Consider the following 20,265-nt stretch of genomic DNA (forward strand, 5'->3'; position numbering starts at 1 on the left):
TATTAAATATATGACACACTCTTTTCACACTTATATATATAAACTTATCGTGTATAAAAAACTAAATGAAATTAGATATTTATTAGTAATATGATAATAGTCTCATAAGAAACAGCACAAAAGACTCAATAAATTTTACAATAATAAATTTTGATAAAAAAAAAAAACCTAAGTTTTAAGAAATTAATTGGTCAGATTAAATTTATCTAATAAAATTTGTTCAAAAATGAATTTCTAGTAGGCAGAGAAAATTGGATTTGCTAAACGAAAATTGAACATTAAATTTGGAAGAAACACGGTATAAAATTCAGTCAAATCATGAAGAAGACTTGAAGATGAAAAATTCATTTTTTTTAAAATTTCACTAACAAAAAATCAAGTTCTCATATTTAAAAAATCGAATGATACAAATATGGTTTTAAAATATTAAAGATACGTCTTGGAATAGAGGAACTAGCATGAACATCAAAATTCTATTGAAGTTATTGTTAACTTCTTAATAAATGCACTAGTAGGAATAGTATAATGGATAAATCAACTTGCCTCTACCATGATTAATACTAGTTAGACAATTTGTATTTTTACTTACTAATATTCAAGAACTTTAAATAAATAGAGAGAATAACTTCTATCCTTAAATATGATCAATAAATTAAACAAGATGTTTATAAATTTTCTAAAAGTATTGCCATAAAAAGAAAAACTACCAAGGAAAGGGGAAAATGTTGATGAAGAAGACAAAAGGTGATCTAGGAAAAGAGAAAATTATAAAAGAAATCTTTGCCTAAATTTGTTTCTCACCGTTTTCCACACTACCCATCACCATTTTTCTATCCATTTTTGTTTCCTTTCCACATATAGAAGGACATTTTTTCACTTTCTTCTTACTATTATTCTCTTTACCTTGTGCCCTCTCCCTTCTTATAGATTTGAATTCATATTAAGAAAATACTTGATGCCCGAAGCAATCAATGACGTTTCCTTAATGAACAACATATAAACTATTTAGAAAAGGAGAGAAATGTTTTCAACATACCATTTTCATATAAACTACACTAATTAACATGCACTTGTTTTTTACTTAGTTAAGTCTACATAAAACTTACATACTAGTGAAGAATTTGTTCCAAGCATTTATCCAGAAAAAGGACATTCAACATGCCAAGGCACGGCCACATCTTATAAGTTGCTTAGCCGAACACCATTTGCTTTCCAAATAATATAAACCAAACTATAACCACTGTTGGATGCAGATGAAGACTATGTATATAACATTAAAACCATGCAATTTTGTGATTTCTGCCGGTGGCATTCACATCAAAAACTCAGAAATAAAGGGAAGGTGAGGCATGATTTCATTGTACAACTATCTTATGATGCTGTGGTCTTGATTAATCAGACTGACCTACATCAAGTACTGAGAAAGGAGAAGGACCTAGAATATCAAACTGCTCTATAAATCAACATCAATGATTTTTCCTAAATCAACTGGCAGGAATAAAGATCAGTAGTAGGCATCAAGATATTGATATTGGTGCTTCCTATTATACTGTAGCAAGCTTGCATATGTCCTGTCCCAGATTCCAATATACATACACTCATCATCAGGACTCAGACAAACCCCAGAAATTTCTCCAAAGAAATCAATCTCTTGCCGTATTTTGTAGTCTGCCTTTGTGCTATAAACGTGCACAAAATCTGCAGGCTCAGCAACCACCATATATTGACCATCTGAAGAAAACCGAATAGAACGGGTTGCCCCTAGGTTACCCCTGACAATGGCAACAGGAGAAGATAAGTGTCTAACATCCCATACTCTGCAAGTCTTATCCTGATTCCCCGTTGCAAAGGTACACCCATTGGGATGCCATGCAGAAGCAAAAGAGTAATCTCGATGACCAACCAAAGTAGCAACAGTCTAAGAAATCAAACAAGTCACAAAGATGTTAGTGGAAGTTTCTTCAGCATGGTATGCTGTTTTTGGAAAGTATAAAACTACAAGGTAACTACATAATGCTTAATTAATTTCATTACATTCGTATCTTCATCTCCCTTTCCCAACACTTTTCATATCTAGCATGCATTCACTATCCCTTGGAGATGTTTAACAATGACTACCCGTATGACCACATCATATAGCATATATGTTCAATGAAAGTTTTACTCGTTTCACATTCACTACCCATACAGCTCCATTAGCAAATGCATGAACTAAATCAAAGACTGCATTCATCGGGAAAAAGACAAAAAAATATACTTGAACAAAAGTTTCCAACAACTGTATGATCAAGTGAAACCAAGTACCTTCCCATTCTGAGGATCCACCAGCAGCCCATCCAGGTTATCTCCAACAACAGTCATAAGCTTACGGTCTGGACTGATTGATGTGTGCTGCATAAGGAATCAAGGCAGATCAAAACTGCATTTTCTTGGAAGTAGAAATGATGTAGAAAAAATAGTTGAAGTTCATACAAATTGTGAATGCAACTGCCATGCTCAAATCAAGAAAATCAGTTTAAGACAATCAAACAGTAGAAGAAAAAATTTAACATGGAAACTAGTTAACTTCAATCCATCTTTGGCTTTAATTGATTATGCTCTATTTCCTTTTAATCAAGACATGCAATTTGGAACCTGAATTCCTGTGGTATTTTTCAAAATTTCAAACAAATCTTATTTCAATTTCTCACTTATCCTCCTACAAGGGAAAGACTATCTCCATATAAGTCCATTTGGAAATCAAAAGCTTCTTCAAAGGTCAACTTTTCGAGCAAGAAATGAGTTTGTCCAAGTGGCATGAATCAGTTTCTTCATGTCCCCTTTTAAGGGTTTGGAAATACAAAAAAAATGAAAATCAAAACAATATGGCTGGATAGTTTGTAAAGTGCATGTGAGTTGAAAGGAATGCTTGTATTTATGATTACAAGGGTACATCATATCCTTTAATGGAATCAACAAATAAGATATGCAAAGAGATTGGACAACACTCCTACACTAACTAGGTTTTACAGTTATAGGACTTCAGTATTTTGGTGTCTTTGTTTTGGTTTTCTTTTTAAGTTCTAAGAGTTCTTATCCTGAAACTTATGGTACTGTTTTCTTTTCACTTTCTAATATATTTTCTTCTAACCAACTGAAAAAAGAAAGAAGGAACTACAAGAAATGGAAATCGGAATGAACCTGAGTGAGAGAATAACTAGCTAACAAGCAGCAATTGAAAAAGAAAATAAAATAAAAAAATATACTGCATAAGTCAGATTTCTCTTAGAGGTGCTTACATTCACTGGCCAAGAGAACTGGAAGTTATTCAAAAGCTGAAACCTTTCTGTGTCATATTCTCTCACACCACAATCATTATTGGAAGCAATAATATGAGTTGCACCACTGCAAAAGTTTTCATGTCAAGCCGTGTTCATGTTCCAAACAGAGACAAATATAACTTGGTATGAAAAATACCTCAAGCTGTCATATATTTCAATTGCATTTGTTATGGCATTATCATCATGTGTGGTCCGTGTACAAAAGCTTACTCCCTTCTGATCCAAACGCTGCATTCAGAATAGACAATATAAGTTGCAGCACACAATCCTAATCTTAGTATGATAAAATTGAGAATTGGGGAGAGATAGTAGGCTTGCGTAGTAGCAATAATTCCTATCACATACCCAATAAAATGGAACAATTAATCTATATACTAAGTATATATTGCCAACCCAAATAGAAGGAAGCCCCAAGAAGAGAACAAAGGAGAAAAAGTAAAACACCACAATCATAGAATCCGAAATATCTAATAACGCAAGATGTGCAAACAAAGGAAGGTTTGACCCCCAAAAACCAAGGGTGATTAACTACAAGTTAATCCTAGTGATTAAGTTGAGCTTGATTGAGAAGTTATTGTGAATTATGATAGAAACAAGAGTATTAGAAATAAGGGAGACCAAGCTCCTCACAAGTAAAGGTAGTAATTTTAAAGTGAAAATAGGACGGTATTCCTGCAATTATCAGTAACATAAAAATGAATATCAAGAAACACCTTTTTGAGCCTAACTGATCCAAACAGATCTTTTGTTCACGAGCTTCACTAGTAAATCTATATACTAGTCCTCAAAGTCAAAGTTCAACAAAATTTAACAGGGAATCTAACAGAAAATGAAATCTAACAAAAATGTTTCCCTCTTTAGAACATATAAGAATCATATCAAAAGATGAAATTTTTGAACAATAAGAGTGAGTTAACACAAACTTTTAGTAACTTAATGCAAAGGACCACCTATCAACAAAACCCTACATAGCACTGATTCCATATAGATAACCTGCTATTCTTTTAAAGAACACGTAGCCCTTTATGACCACCTGCCTTATATTTTACATGGGAGAATTTATTCACAGCAACCCGCACATTCAAGAAAAATTAATGTCTCCCAATGGATAGATGTTCAAGCAATATATAAATATATCATTAATAATACAAAGTCATTCATCTTTAATAGAGTATCGGAAGCATAAATCATGCGGACTCACCTTACAAGTAAGCTCTCCTTGGAAGCCACCAGCAACAAGAAGTTTATCCTTGACAGCCAATGTGCTAATCTGGGTCTGAGAAAATCCTTCCAACAAATTTCCTACATGTCTCTACAAGACCAAAGAATGCACAGTTAAGTAAAGCAAAGAAATAAGATATGTATACTTAAATAAAGCAATGCTGAAGCCATTTAGATTGTGTTCTAGTATAAAATTCGTCATAATTTGCACTCTTAACTAAATCGTTTTCTCAAATGAACCATGATAACTTCTCTGATTCATTAACCACACATGTATACTTATCAACTAGGTTTCTCATGTTTAAAGAAATTATAGGTTCCGCATAAGACTTGCATTCATAAAGCACGGAAAAGACACAAGTAACATTTCAATTCCTCTATCTTTATAGATGAACAAGATTGTGTAAGGGACTGCATTACCTCCGTAGGGGCCACGTGCCCAGCAAAATTGATTATCTCAGACAAGGTACCACTTATAGATGACCAGTGATTAACTGAGTAGTTGGAGACAAGGTAGACATCATGCTTTGAGGTTGCCCATACCAAGTTTCTCAGCTGCATGTCACAAACAATTGTCACTAGGGTAGACTTTTTCCTTCATCAGTAAAATCCATTACATTAAGCTTGAATATCATTTAGATAAGGAATCCAAACCTACTTTTGTAAGACCACAAACCATACAGAGAAACAGAACCGCTGTGTCCAATGAAAATGGACACATGCTTGTTTTATTTTTATTTGATATATAATATAAAACAAACCCAATCCATCTTCTACAGGACTGTTGTTTCTCAATGTCCACGAAGAAAATCAATGTACAAGAAGTACAGCCACACACAATCAATAACATTTTGGTTAATTATATAACACAGGAAACCACCCAAACACTCAAGTTTCAACTTTCAAGTCATGTTAAAGCAAAGTTTATCAGCCATTCAAATCGCAGGAAAATAACTAGGTGCATCACCAAATGAAAAAGTCAACAAACCTGAAAATGAAGGATGGTAGGCTTAACCATTCTTGTGTTATAGAAGAACTCATAGTAATTGCCACCCTTCTCCATTTGCTTGGACTCCTGGGACCCGAAATAGGAGAAAAATAAATAAATAAATAAACTTTGAACATCAAAACATTTAGTCAAACGAATTCACTGCTATTTCCATCCTCCCAACAACCCTAAACAAAGGACAATAAAAAAGGGCAAAGAAGAAACAGAAAGGAAAAGACCTTGTCCACAGCATCCCCAGATGTAAGAATGTTCTCAAAATTCCTGTATTGCTCAAGCCTTGTCAACCTGTACCTTTCCCTTGATATGTTCAACCTCTCCCATGGAATTCCCTGAATGTCCTTTCCCTTTCTTGCCTGTGCAGCTGACGTATCAGTCACCTTAGTAAGCTGTTCCAATCACCAAACACATACACAAAAAAAAAGAAACAAACTCCCTCTCAGTTCAATCAATAGATACATAAAACAACTCAAAAAACTAAAAATTAAAAATAAAAATGCAAACCCGAAAAGAGAATAGGAAATGAAAAAAACAAACCATTTCATATTCATCAAGAGCAGCATCCCCACCATGGTTTTGGTAATCAATTTCATCAAAGAAATCGTCTTCGTCCATTTGATCAAAAGGGTTCATGTCATCATGGTTGGACATGGTGTCTTTCGTGCGTCCAAGTTCAACCCTTTTCAATAGATTATTGCAGTGTGTCCGTGCATTCGTTGTAGGAACAGAAAGAAGAACGAAGACACGAAAGAAACACGGTTACCTCTTCTCCTGCATCTTAATATATCAATATAAAATTCTGAGCGAAAGAATAAAGCAATAAATGAGATTAAAGGGTTTCTTTACCCTGTGCTTCCAAACAAAAACAATTAAAATATTTATATAAATATTTAATATCTCGTAGGTCCAAAAGAAACGCTATAAATCCTGAGAAAAATACAATAAAAAATTAATATATTTTAAGAATTAAATATATATATTGATAACGTAGGGTCAATAAATTTATTTTACCGTTTAAAAAGATTAACAATGTTAAGACATAATTATTAAATTTATGAGTCAAATACGTTTGTACTCTTAATTTTAGATATAAAATTGAAATTTGATACAAATTTCTCACACTTTCATATATTTTTTTCTTTAAATTTTAAAAATAAATTTTAATTTAATTATATTAATTTTTTTAATACATAAAGGTATTATCAACTCAGGTTAATTGTAAGAAAAATATAATGTTATTGAATTAAATTGATTATATTTTTTATTTTTAAAAATATGAAACTAAAATAATTGAAAAGTTGAAAGAATAGGAATTTGATAGATGTGATTAATTAAGTTGATGATATAGAAGTAAAAAGGTGTGAAGATGATAAGAATATTAGTGGTGATAATTAGTAAGGGAGGAAAAGGCAATGGGTAGTATCGATTGCATTGCGAATTGCGATGGGAATGTGGATATAGGATTGAGTAAAGAGACATTCATTGATTGTGTAATGTGTTTTGTTGTGTTGTGTGTGTATGGACAAAAGAGAAAGAGATGATGACAACCTCGTGCTCCTGGGACACTCCCCTCTTCTTCTATTCATCTTTTTTCTTTTTCTTCTATTTATTTATTCACTATCTTCCACCGCACTACCCAATTCCTTATCCCTACCACTTCTTACATCACTATTATTTTTAAATAATAATCTACTACTCTACCTTCACTACTTTTATAAATAATTATTTCAGTATTTTTGTATTATTAAGATGTATGATTGATTTTTTTCTTTTGCATAGTCAATATATAAAAAATTTGGACGAAAAAAGACACGCCCATTCAAAAAGTGAAGACATGCCACAAACCGCAATCAAAAGCTTCCTATTTTATTCATCAAACCTACTTACTACACCTCATCGACAAAATCAAACAGAAAGAACAAGCTTTCTGTTCACTTTAGTCCTTTTAGCTACACCCTACTTAACACTTCCCCCAGTGCCTTATAAAGAAACAAATGAGTTTATTATTTTATTCTAATTATAAGAAATATGAATCAACTTTGAAAGTACATAAACTGCTTATTCTTTTTTGTATCTTTTTCTTATTGTGGAATGTATTAATGAAATGTTTTTACTTTAATAGTGCAAATAGATGCATTTATGTAACAAAATAAAGATTCATTCGTCAGAAAGTGTTGTCAGACTATTTGAAAACTTAGTACTTATATTATTTGATCGAATATTTAAAAATAGAATTTAAATTAACCATATTATTAATTGTAGAAAAGAGGAATGTAGCTTGCAAGCTTTAATGGACACGACAAATATACATTCACTTCACTCATCAGGGATATGTCCTATCAAATGAACAAACCTTAACAGAGACGGAATGGCATACGTAAAGGATGTTTACTATGCTATGATGTGCTACAGAGTTTTGACAAAGACAAAAGAGTTGAAAAGGGTCACTTCTTATGTGTTGGTGGGGTTGTTCCAGTTACAGCTCGTGAGATTGATCTTGACATTACTATTTATTTTCATTTATGGACAATGATACTTTAATTTACCAGAGTAATCTCCCTAACATACATAAAGTTAATACTTGATAAGGCACGGAACCCAATAATTAAATGACGAATCAGCTAGAGCAAAAATAATTGCATAATTAGATGAAGAATCAGCAACAAGAATTACTGCATGAACGTATTTCAATCTCTCTGCGTCAATGGTTCATTGGCTCTGTTGGCATTTGCTTCTCTACAATTTCGTATAGCACCTTTATACTTCCTTCCTGCACCTTTATAGTTGTGGGAAAATGTCCAAATTGTTTATGGATTGGATTCCAGGTTATAAAATTCAAAAATCTATCAGATTTTTCAATCAGAAAATCTTCCTTAGATTGGACAATCTAAAATTAAAAAATATATTTCAGATTGGACAATCTAAAAATAAATATAAGAAGTAACCATGAGGATGGAAGAAGAAATACCCTGCTCTTCTGGCTGGGCACCTATTACTACTTTCGGTCAAGAGTAGAGTAGTTCATATGTCGTATAGAACCGTTCCTCTTCTTTCCAGGAGTATTGCTTGTTATTAGAAAGTGAGTTTATGCCTAACTCATCCCCACAAAACCGGCTTGTAGGGTGAGGTTTGCACCTCATTTATATATTATAATTTGGCCTTATCTCTAGTCGATGTGGGACTTCCAACACACCCCCTTCACGCCAAGGTATAGACATCTCGTGCGTGATAGTAGAAATTGGGTGGTCCGATAACGGCCCGATTGCGGGTGGAAGAGAAGAATAGAATGCCCACTTAGAACTCGCTAGGATAGGCTCTAACCATGGCTCTGATACCGTATTAGAAAGTGAGTTTTATGCCTAACTCATCCCCACAAAACCGGCTTGTAAGGTATAGACATCTTTGCCATTGATCAATTGTTTTACGTCCCATATCCTCTCAAGGCCGAGTTTGGTTATAGCATTCTCCACAGTATTAAACAGATCTCTTCTTATGTCCAGCTGGGAGGGCTCATCCTCAATGTCAATAGGATGTAGTATAGTAGATATCAACAGTGCAACTCGCCAAAAATCTTTAAGCTCTCTTAAGAGAAACCCTGTCAGTACCCTGACTCTAGAATAGACAGGGACATCAACCAAGTCTCCCATCCAATCATGATCGACAACTTGGTCATCCTTACCAGATGTAAGACAAGGGAACAACGACAAGAATTTATGTGATGCTTGGTGTAAATTAAGCACCACTTCCGCATCCTTAGCTTTTCGTTTAAGTGACTCCCGGATAATATGATTGACAACAGGAACCGTTTTTGCTTTTTTTTCTCTGTAAGTGGTATTTCTAAGAGGAAGAAACAAAGCAGCATAAAGTGCTAACCTTTTTTGTTCAGCAGTGAAAGTTGACTCTCCAAGTAACTGGACAAGGTTCCAAGCAGTATCCAAGCAAGAAATGCAAAGCCTTTCACATCCATCTGAAATAGCAGGTTCAAATTCAGGAGGAAGACTGAATACAATCTGAAAGAGTGTCAGATCATAAATGTAAGTCATTGCTTTGACCGGCTGATTTCCGGATATCATAAGATCAATCTCAGTTCCAATGCGCTCTCTGCTAATTTTAGTGGCCAGAGCATCTTTCACATCATCACATGAAGCAGCTACTTTCAGATCTTCGTCTAGGGTGAATTCAAATCTAGCACCAAATCTAATGGCTCGAAGAACTCGTAATGGGTCATCAAGAAATGTGGCTTTTGGGGGTAAAGGTGTCACAATCTTTCCGGACTTAAGATCCAGGATCCCTCTCTTAGTGAAATCTTCAACTGAGTCAGTGTTGATATTGTAGAATAAGCTGTTAATTGTCAAATCTCTCCTATATGCATCCTCTTCTGCTGTTCCAATTCTTTGCTTGGAAGGAATGCGGCTATTCTCAGTGTATTCTTCACTACGTAGGTTAACAAAATCAATCCACATATCAAACAAACGCATCCTGGCTGTTTCCAAATGTTTGGACTGGTCAGGATTGCTCTCGATGACACAAACTCCCTGTGCATCTTCGCCGATGGACAACAAGTACTCCCTAACCTTGTCGACAAACTCAGTTCCCATCATATTGTCCAGAGCGATATCGATGTCATAGCACTCTTTTCCTAGAAGCTTGTCGCGAACCCAGCCACCCGCGACACGGAGCTGAGTTTGGAGGTGAAAGTGGCGAAGAGTGGCAAGAAGCCTATCAAAGATGCTTCTCTCGGTATCAGATATGTCGATTCTGTCACGGACCTGAACCGTAGACATTGGTGCGCAACCGCAACTCCGAAACGACGGCGTGGCGATTCGAACGAGGGTTTTGGCGGGACGGTGAGAGTGGCTTTGAAAACTGCCACAAATATGATGGGAACTGAGTTTGTCGACAAGGTTAGGGAGTACTTGTTGTCCATCGGCGAAGATGCACAGGGAGTTTGTGTCATCGAGAGCAATCCTGACCAGTCCAAACATTTGGAAACAGCCAGGATGCGTTTGTTTGATATGTGGATTGATTTTGTTAACCTACGTAGTGAAGAATACACTGAGAATAGCCGCATTCCTTCCAAGCAAAGCAGCTTCTCTCAATCCGAAACAATGAGAGAATAAACAATCACTCAAGGCAATCAATCTCATTGCAACTTAACACGCTTAGAATTGGTTTCTCTCAACCATTCAACGCAATCCTCCGCGGTTCCAGATGGAAGGGCAAGTTGCCAAGCCATTGCTTTATCCAGCGACTCCTTTACAAGAGGCCCTCCTCCTTTAAGCCCTAAGGTATTCATAACATCTCGTGCGTGATAGTAGAAATTGGGTGGTCCGATAACGGCCCGATTGCGGGTGGAAGAGAAGAATAGAATGCCCACTTAGAACTCGCTAGGATAGGCTCTAACCATGGCTCTGATACCATATTAGAAAGTGAGTTTATGCCTAACTCATCCCCACAAAACCGACTTGTAGGGTGAGGTTTGCACCTCATTTATATATTATAATTTGGCCTTATCTCTAGTTGATGTGGGACTTCCAACACTTGTAAATGAATAATGAACTTCGTCAAATGTACCAGAGTAAACTTCAACGTGAGTAGTAATAATAAGCAACTTACAACAATTTCACTTTACAAACCTCAACCGAAAATCCACATTCCATAAGCAGCAATAGCCATGCTCTCTGCTGCTCGGAGAGTCGGTCATTGTGGCCTTTAACTTCAACAAGCTTGGCTTCACCACTGTATTCTCCATGGAAACGCCATAGCAGCAAATCAGGCATCCCACTAGACCAGCTCCGATAATCTTGAGCCAGAAGTTGGCAGAGAGATGCCAAACAAGTGCCCCCAACACAAGTAACAGCAGCGCGAAGCTCATCCAAAGAATGGGAGTCCCAATTAACTCCTCTACATGCTGTTCCAAAATGTGTTTCCCATGACTTAATAAGAAACTCCTCGGCCATGCCATCACGAATCTGCTGCAGATGGGATTCTATGACACTCTTTCTTGAAGTATAAAAACCATCAGTACCAAAATCTAAAGGAGCATTCTATAAATTCAAGACCAATGAGTAAAATTACAATGAATGAATATGTCTGTTCATAACAAACACTAAATACGAGTCTTCTAACAATATTTTTTTAACCCTAATTGAGTAAAAGGCAAAAGTACAAATAATCAACATAAAGTGGTAATTCTAGCATTACACAGTTAAACTAATGTCTTCAGTTAAACTATAACAAAATAACCATGAAAATAATCAGATTCATAATGGATGATGGTAACAGTTATGCCCTTAATTAGAAGTCCATGGAAAGAAAAAAAATCCTCTATCCCTTAATTTGTCAAGCTTTAATTTTAAAGGTAGGAGGAGCCAACGAGGCTTCCCTGAAGCAGCTTCTGAGAAGTGACTTGTAAGACAACTTAAGATTGTGAACTCGAGCACAGGTGAAAAAGGCTCAGCAAACTGGTAACGTAGAGTAACAATGGAAAGGGAACTAGAGACAGGTAAAAAAGGGAAAAGCAAAACTTGATAATGACCTTTGTCAACAATCTATTTATAGTTGAAACTGCTGTGGAAATTTTATTCCACATCTCCAAGACATCGTACACGAAATATAGTAATGCAGCACAAAGTTGAAAGCTGAGAAAGACGGGAGGGTTAATTAACTGAATAAAATGTACCTGAAATCTAGTATAAAAGACATTTGGTACATCAGCATATATGACATCCCACATAAGTAGCCCAAAAATGGTTAACCATATCCCACTCTCTGCGTGAACACCTTGCCATCCACCTCCATCCCTAGCATAGTAATTCAAAGCAAGCTCTTCCACTCCACATTGTTTCCCCTCTTCATTGTAGTACCTACTCTTTCCTCCCAAATCAGAATTCAATGGTCTCCCTTGAACAAAAACCTGAATCATTACAACCACAATGAGAAGGCCTTGTTAAAGAAAATCAGAAATGTTAATTTGAAGAGAGTAGGACACAAGCAAATTATAGGTAAGAATCAATGAATCATAAAACAATAAGCAATTTACCTGAGGGATCTTCTGCAGTGCAGACCTAGAATAACTAGGAACTTTCCAGCGCCTTGGTGGTTTACCTAGACAAAGAACCCGCCTTTGCAGTGCCATTCTTGAACCAGCACGTACCCATGGATCCAGCAACCCGTTTTCAGATACTTGGAGACTCTCATCAATGAAGCCCAGGTGCTCCAAATCAATTGATAACCTCAGTGTCCAATATCCTCTTCTTAAATCAGAAGGGAAAACATTTAGCAGCCATCTGAGCAAATTAATTGCGTCAGTGTACCTGAGAAACAAATGTCAGTTCTTCCATGAACCCATGTAAGTAAATACATATGCTCCATCTATTTCTACATAAATGAAAATCATGCTTACTTAACATCCTTAGAGTTAAGGCTGTATGGAGGCGTAACATTATTGGAGTTCATTCCATTAGGAGCTCGATCTAGTGTTCATCTTTTATATGTGACGCTATTTCACTCAGTAAATATGGATAAAATCTATTGTTGAGGCTGAGGAGGAAATGGTGCAGGAACATGAGTTGTGCAGAACTAGAGTCGATAAATCAATGACAATAAGTAAACAGGAGGCAAATAAAGCAATGAGGTGTACCCTGAAGAGACCTGAAACTTTGCATTCATAGTACTCATAAGTTGATATAGCAATCGTATGATCATCACACTTGACCAGATTTTATGGTGCTAGTGGTTAGAGAAAATAGACCAGGCAGCTTAGAACAGGTTTGTTTGAATACTTCGTATGACCAGTTTCAACATAAATATAACATAAGAGAGCATCATCGAACTAGCAATCATCACATTTCCAATTGGTTCTTAAAGGCAGTAATCACCAGAATCAAAGGCTTTGCCGGAATCATTACTTAAAGAAGCATAAGATATTGGTGCCACTAGGGCTGTAAGAAACATTCAATCGCGGTTCCACCACTTATTCTAGCTTCTACTTCTCCACATCATTAGTAACAAGAAACAGGGATCTAACATCACTCATACAGCTTCAAGGAAATAGATACAGCAAAAACCCATCACATAGGACACATTCAAATTGTTTTCACTGTAACAATGTGAGCTGGACTGCTGACTCTATTTCACATATTCACAGCTATTTCGACACTTCTCACATAGAAGTCTTAGATCCACAGAAAGGAGATTGGCCACAAAATAGTGCTTCGAATACTTGTGGGACTTAATGTCAAAGATTGTACTATTCATGGCATGGGCAACTGGTAGCAAAATGGGTTTCTTCTTCTATAGATTGGGGTTTGCAGTACTTCTGGTATTGAAAAGTACCACATCACTACTAAGTGCTCACAGGTTGCAGCAAATGAATTCTGTTTTGGCCACTAGCTCACGCAACAAGATTCATTAGGGCTTGTACAATTGGGTTTGTATCAGTTCTGTTCTGTGTAATTGAAGAAAATCTTCTTCCTCTGATTTTGTATTTCACTGCAACTGTAGTAATAAGAGAAACTCAACTAGATTTTATGTTTACATTATCCACTTTATAACAACTATGGTGCAAGGAATTGATCTTACTATTTTTTATTTTACAGAAACTGTTTGTCGAGTAAATAGAAAGAAAAGTGGTTGAAGTAGATTGGGGAAGAAGTCGCTATTGTTGTGTAAATTCTAGAATAAATACATTTAAATGTATGTAAGCCATATCATGTGTTGGTTTTTTAGGATTTCCCATATCCTCGTATCTATTAGGATTTAACTATCTGGGTTTCATAGTTAAACAAACTATGATAGTTAGTTAAACTATGATAGTTCACAACTAAAGAGCATTATAGTGCTAGATACAGTCATCCATGGAAGGATCTAATAAATTCTAAAACCAGAAACCGTTAAGAGCTAAAATACCATCATCCAATTTTGTCGTAGGTAGTAAGTAGACTAGACTTAAAAGTGAGTCCTTGTCGAGTGGATGGAACAGTAGATAAATAATTGAGGATAATTTGCATCGATTTATTATAACTCTACTGCCCCACTGATTTATGATTGGCGTTCCTAAAACTGATAGTAATAATACCATACTACACAAGCTCCAAAACGTTTTTACCATGAATTTTAAAGACTTCGCTCTCATACATGTTTACTACATATCGTATAGGTTTTGATGCCGTTATGTATCCATTTGAACAAGATTTAAGGGTTTGCTAATAAACCTCAAAACTACCTGCGCTCCTGCTCAAGGAAAGAAATCCCCACGGTGACCACTTTGGAGTATACCCATGATGCTGTAAATAAGTGCTGAATTGAAGATACTGATTCAGAAGTTGAGTACCGGTCAGAAAAATCAGTAGATACACGGGATTCAGCTAGCTTTATGCACCTTAATACCACTTCAATTTTGTTTGTATCAAGAGCTTCATCCATAATTTGTGCCACTTCAATAGCCTGAAAACCTAATGTCATATATGGAAGAAGGAACGGAAGACCACTAACACCTCTGAACTTGGATATGTACCTCTTCATAAGAGAGCAGATTCCTGCGATTTGAGAAAATTGGTTCTGATATTATGCAGTTGTAAGCTGGATACTTAATTTTTCCCATATCCACAAGTAGAAAGGACGACAGATCATGTTCTCCATTTAAAAAGAAAAGTCTCTGCAAAAGGAATATCGTTTACATCAGACCTAAATATTATCCAATTTGAATAAATCCTTTAATCAAAATTAGCAGAGATCAAAGAGGCACCTCAGTACGCCACATAAGAGACTCAGATTTTGATGAAATCCTAATACAAGAACTAGATCTTTCCAAAATCATAGTTGATAATTGTGACCTGCATTCAACGGGAAGCAAATATTAAATAAAACATATTTGACTCCACAAATTATAAAATCACAACTAGAAGTTTAATACCAAGGTACACCAGCGTCACTAGAAATAATGGATGAAATCAGATGCTGCTTCTTCAACCCATGACCACCACCCTAGAACATTAATAGAATATACTACATTTAATAGTTAGTTCATAAGAAAGCTGACAAGGAGACAGCAAATAACACACATCAGATGCATTACCTAATTAATTTTTTAACATCTAGGTTTGTATAGAGAAACAAAAAATATTCAATTGTTTGGCCCGTATCTGTCCACACAGCCCTCTTACTATGTAGTCATCAGAAGCCAATATTCAATCTAGGAACTTCTACAATGGATACAACCAAATTTAGAAGGATCCATCCAAAAAGCTCCATTCACTTGTCACAAAATACACATTATGCTCAGGATGCACTCCTATAAGGATAACAAACTAAGAAAAAAAAGGTAAACCAAAACAAAAAAAAGAGATTGCACAATCGACCCAATAAGTACAAACCATCCATTTGACAACATTTTTCAATAAGATAAGCTTTGTAACTGACCAAATTAAATCAACACAAATCCTCCCGAATCAATTTTCCTAAAACTTAAAGGCAACGATCTTATGCAGTCATTTAATTTAGAAACAAAAAAGAAGAAGCAATAACCTAATAGGTAGGCACTGAACATCAACTAATGTCATTGCCCTTAACTTCTTTGGAAGCAAAGTAACAAACGGTAAACTCAGAACCTTCAGAAAACAATAAATTCGACCATGACAGATTTCAGAACAGGCAATTTCATATCACTTAATGTGTATCAGAGGATACAACTATTATTTAATAGCAGAAAGAGATTGATACACAGGTAACTTGCACACAACGACCAACTGCCTACTATAAAAATTAATAAGAAAAATCTAAGAAAAACATTATGTGTGTGTAGTCCTAAAACAAGCAATTAATTCTTACCTTTTTTAGTGAAATGCTCCAAATTTCACGCAATTCAGAAACATTGAGGACATTCAAGATATCTTTCACATCACTCATACATAGTTGATTCGCATCTTCAATAAAATGTATGTATTCTTTATCTGCAACATGTATACCAAAGATACAGGTTACAAAGGAGGAATCAGATTTAATAGCAAAAGATCAAATCATATTTGCATGGAAAGAAGAAATGAACCTTACGAATTATATTGAATTACCAGCAAGTTCCTTCACTGCCTTTTGAGTATCCACTATTTCAGAATATGAAATGCTAGACATGCGAAACCAAGGTCCTTCATGAGAACCCAATATAAAAAATTTATCAATTCGAAATCAACAAAAAACTTCAAAAATGATTAATAGGCAGCTCAGAAAATCACTTTAAACAATAGGCATATTCTCGCATAACAAGTGGCACAAAAAGATCTCTACTTGGATACAAACAGAAGCATTTATTTCAGAGACGAGTGGGACTGTCACGACATGAATAATAAGAGCATCAACATTTGTGATGTGACATAAGTTTTAGTGCCCGATGGAAGACAACCGGAATTTAAAATAAGTATGAAATTTAAATAACCTTTTCTAGTGTATAGCCGGATAAAAAGCCTCTGACTTTCATTTGAGAGTAAAGTGAATGAATCTGTCCAATCATCCATAGATGAGACATTGTTTAAAATATCTGACTAAGAATTTAAAACAAAATAAAAGTCAAGAGTATTAATACCCATATAGGTTTTCTCATCTTCAGTTAAAAGGTGAATATTATTTCTTAACGCTTCTTGTAGCATAAGAAAAAAATTCAGCTGATACTTTACAGTTGAAGGAGGATTCCTTCTTTCAAATTTAACAACGTGTTGAACATTTTTCCATAAGCATATAAATGTCTCATCGGCGTACTTGCTTTCACCATTTGCCGTTTTGTGACACGTAACCTGAATTGGCACGATTTCGAGAGAATGTTTTGGAACAGAAGTAACATGCCCCTGGGACAAGTTCCAAAGAGAAAAATAATGAGGCTGAGTATTAAGTTGCTTAATCCACAATCTTTTGAGTAATTAGAAGAATTGTCAAGTGATCTTTAGAATAAATGAGTAAATTAAACAAGAGGGCCAGTAATTTCAAAAGAACGTAATTAGAGCACTTATCCAAAAATTCTAGAAGAATGTCAGTCATTACTAATAGGTGGTTTATTGGGTTATATTACAATGTCTTTAGTTTCTTTTATATGCTGTCAAACCCAAAACGCTAAACTTACTCTGTCCACAGAACAACAAGAATCACAAATTTAACCTTGAAACCACCTGCAAAATCCCTTTAATCTCATATACATCCAATGAAACTTCAGCCACCGATTATCAATTATTGATATATTCTATATATCACATAATGCAAGAATCAACTCTTCAAGTACCTTCTATTTCAATAATCCAATTGACACAACTAAAAGAAAAAAGTGAAGTGACAAAGGCACATTAATACATAACAACTCATGAACAGTCTAAAATTTTGAATACCTGAAATCCAAGGCCATAGTTATCAATAAGAGGAGATAGGTACTGGGCTAGATGGCGGGGAAGAAAACCTAACGACTTACAGCATGCAGAATCCCCAGAAACAACCTGAACCAAGAGCAACAATGAGCTCCTTCAAACTACAAACAGAAGATACCACTATTATAGAGGGAAAAGAAACAAACCTTAACGGCATTGGGGTCCTTAACATTTTGAGGGTCCCTCAAAAGAGATATGGCGGTTCCAGCACATATTTCGTCTGGATTATCAGCGTGCCTCCGGCCAACGATGAAAGTTTCAAGCGTGGCACCAAGCACATCAACTGGTTTAGAATCATCAGGCACCCCACTGTTCAGGGGCAAGGAAGGCGAGGAAGATGAGGAAGTGGCAACAAGTGTAGAATTAACTCCAGTCTCGTGTTTTTCAGGCGGTTCTTGTTTATCGCAATTTTCCTCTTCTTCACAGCCGTTATTTGGAAGAGGAAGGAAGGAGGCACTGTTAGATTCGTGAGAGAGACTCTGGAGTTTAGGTTTGGAATTGGATGGGGAAAAGTTTAACTCAAGGAGGGTGCGTTGGGAAAGCTTTCGTTTTGTTGCCGGTTTTGGTTGTGATTGAGAGAGACACACATCTGAGAGTGAAAATCGAGATGAGAGAGTTTAAAGAAACACTGATGTAAGCAAGAATATCAACGTGAATAGCGTGCACACATACCGAGATGAGAGTTTATGCGGTTGTGATCATCACTGGGAAGGTTGCGGCCGCAAACAGGGCACTGTACGTCGCCGCTTTGATCTGGTTGCTGCGGCGGTTGTTCAACAACCTGAAAATGAAAACGATGAGAATGTGTCACTCAAAACATCAGCACAAAGAAAGAGATTGAAAAAGATCCGATGCAATACCGGATTCGGGCTGAGGTTCGGGTTAGGGTTAGGATCAGGGATGGGATCGGAGAGGATAGAGCGGCGATTTGGGAGGAAGCGCCTCCGTCTGCCAATTAATCGAATCAAGCTTTCTCTGCCTGTGAGCACCATTTCTAATGTCACTACTGCACGCTGCACAAAGGAAGGAGAGGGAAAAATAACCATACCCTTAAATCTCCCGCCATTTTCACCATCTTTATTGTCATTCATGAAAAGTAAATTAAATGAAATTGATTGAAGTCTCCCCACTCTCTTTTGTTTTAATTTTTTTTATAATAATATGATAATATGATACATTTATGTTATTTTACATATTTTATTTATACGACAATAAATATATACATATATATATATATATATGAGGGAAAACACGATTATGCTTGTATGTTTAATATTTTATTACACAACAAAAACAAAATAGATTCCATAATTAAAATTATATTTACTTCTAGGAAACCGTTGATAAAATGATCATAATATACCTAACCAACTGTCATGATAATATATAATTGTAAAAAGAAAAATTGCGTACGCAACAAAGAAACGTCCATAAAAGATAATTCTATCGTCATATGATATGTAAAGTATAGATTATTAAGTTATTATGTATATAATCATTAAATCATAAATGAATTATTAAAAATTAAAAATGTAGTGAATATATCATCATGTATACTATTTATATATCATTAGTAAATATATCATACTCAATATTCATTTTTAAATTTTCATATTTTAAATATATAAATGTATTATTATATATTTGGTAAATAATACTTAAACTACTTCATATAATAAATATTTTTTTTGTTCAATATAATATATATAATTAATTGGTATATTAGCAAAGCTCATTATATAATTAATTGGTGATTGGTAAAGGACGAGACTATAAATTTGAGAATAATTGAGAGAGCTCATTTTAATGTAATTAAGGTTTTGTTTTTTCTCGTTGGCATGAAAACTGAACCGATCCATCAATTTTATTAAGAATGTCTAGTTAAGTGTTAGCTAACATTAAAGTAAGATCATTTCATAATCGGTAAATAACTCTCGTTAAACCAATCTAAAATTACTGAAATATAATGCAAAATACTGTTTTGAATAAAAGAATTAATCTACTTTCTTTATCTTTTATTTAATCTAAAACATTTTCAAATTAAGAAACAAATAAACATTTTAAAACTCACATAAATATGAATAACCTTCTCAACTATTATTGATTTTAATTAATAAAACTTACAGTTTGATCATTGTATAAATGTACAATTAAAAAGATCTGATTTCTCCTTATTTCAATTATTTTAAAATATTTCATAATAGTAAAAATATAATTCAATACTTCCTTATAGAAGTTTTTAATCAGTTATGTAGTCAAACATTGATTGAATCTCAACCAATTCAATGACTAGTATACTATAAAAATTACTAAT

The 20,265-nt window shown here is 34.9% G+C and overlaps 3 protein-coding genes across 8 annotated transcripts; all 3 read right to left on the bottom strand.

Annotated features, from left to right (window-relative positions):
• Positions 1 to 1,269: 1,269 nt before the first annotated feature.
• Positions 1,270 to 6,324, bottom strand: LOC108319437 (uncharacterized WD repeat-containing protein C2A9.03). Its single transcript, XM_017550573.2, has 9 exons — positions 6,085 to 6,324; positions 5,769 to 5,936; positions 5,530 to 5,616; positions 4,962 to 5,096; positions 4,522 to 4,632; positions 3,457 to 3,548; positions 3,279 to 3,384; positions 2,305 to 2,391; positions 1,270 to 1,918 (listed from the first exon to the last, which is right to left on the bottom strand). The coding sequence occupies exons 1-9, from the start codon at positions 6,196 to 6,198 to the stop codon at positions 1,505 to 1,507; spliced, it is 1,314 nt and encodes a 437-aa protein (XP_017406062.1). The 5' UTR covers positions 6,199 to 6,324; the 3' UTR covers positions 1,270 to 1,504.
• Positions 6,186 to 19,061, bottom strand: LOC108319434 (fanconi-associated nuclease 1 homolog). 6 transcript variants are annotated; one of them, XM_052867519.1, is made up of 15 exons: positions 18,812 to 19,058; positions 18,624 to 18,732; positions 18,098 to 18,540; positions 17,916 to 18,020; positions 17,126 to 17,384; positions 16,979 to 17,041; positions 16,617 to 16,691; positions 16,378 to 16,499; positions 15,464 to 15,534; positions 15,296 to 15,383; positions 15,065 to 15,205; positions 14,774 to 14,994; positions 12,590 to 12,863; positions 12,230 to 12,463; positions 6,186 to 6,324 (listed from the first exon to the last, which is right to left on the bottom strand). In XM_052867519.1, exons 1-15 carry the CDS (start codon positions 19,040 to 19,042, stop codon positions 6,307 to 6,309), a joined length of 2,454 nt encoding a protein of 817 aa, XP_052723479.1. In that variant the 5' UTR covers positions 19,043 to 19,058; the 3' UTR covers positions 6,186 to 6,306. The 6 variants fall into 6 exon arrangements, with proteins under 6 accessions (XP_052723479.1, XP_052723476.1, XP_052723475.1 ...); XM_052867516.1 differs by lacking the exon at positions 6,186 to 6,324 and adding an exon at positions 11,024 to 11,519 and having other exon boundaries at positions 18,812 to 19,061; XM_052867515.1 differs by lacking the exon at positions 6,186 to 6,324 and adding an exon at positions 11,024 to 11,522 and having other exon boundaries at positions 18,812 to 19,061.
• Positions 8,581 to 10,600, bottom strand: LOC108319429 (tRNA nucleotidyltransferase cca2-like). Its single transcript, XM_017550554.2, has one exon. The coding sequence runs from the start codon at positions 10,530 to 10,532 to the stop codon at positions 8,907 to 8,909; it is 1,626 nt and encodes a 541-aa protein (XP_017406043.2). The 5' UTR covers positions 10,533 to 10,600; the 3' UTR covers positions 8,581 to 8,906.
• Positions 19,062 to 20,265: the final 1,204 nt, after the last annotated feature.

This window comes from Vigna angularis, chromosome 8, assembly GCF_016808095.1.
Source record: "Vigna angularis cultivar LongXiaoDou No.4 chromosome 8, ASM1680809v1, whole genome shotgun sequence".
NCBI lineage: Eukaryota > Viridiplantae > Streptophyta > Magnoliopsida > Fabales > Fabaceae > Vigna > Vigna angularis.

What these genes read in the sequence shown, in the direction of transcription:
- LOC108319437 (XM_017550573.2), bottom strand. Translation starts at nt 6,198, where the DNA reads ATGTCCAACCATGATGACATGAACCCTTTTGATCAAATGGACGAAGAC. An exon ending in GGCACGTGGCCCCTACGGAG is followed by an intron (nt 4,633 to 4,961) that starts GTAATGCAGTCC and finishes TTGGTCTTGTAG; the next exon opens with AGACATGTAGGAAATTTGTT. An exon ending in AAGGAGAGCTTACTTGTAAG is followed by an intron (nt 3,549 to 4,521) that starts GTGAGTCCGCAT and finishes TTCTGAATGCAG; the next exon opens with CGTTTGGATCAGAAGGGAGT.
- LOC108319429 (XM_017550554.2), bottom strand. Translation starts at nt 10,532, where the DNA reads ATGTTTGGACTGGTCAGGATTGCTCTCGATGACACAAACTCCCTGTGC.
- LOC108319434 (XM_052867514.1), bottom strand. Translation starts at nt 19,042, where the DNA reads ATGAATGACAATAAAGATGGTGAAAATGGCGGGAGATTTAAGGGTATG. An exon ending in CTCTTATGTGGCGTACTGAG is followed by an intron (nt 15,206 to 15,295) that starts GTGCCTCTTTGA and finishes TTCCTTTTGCAG; the next exon opens with AGACTTTTCTTTTTAAATGG. An exon ending in ATCTGCTCTCTTATGAAGAG is followed by an intron (nt 14,995 to 15,064) that starts GTACATATCCAA and finishes TTAGGTTTTCAG; the next exon opens with GCTATTGAAGTGGCACAAAT.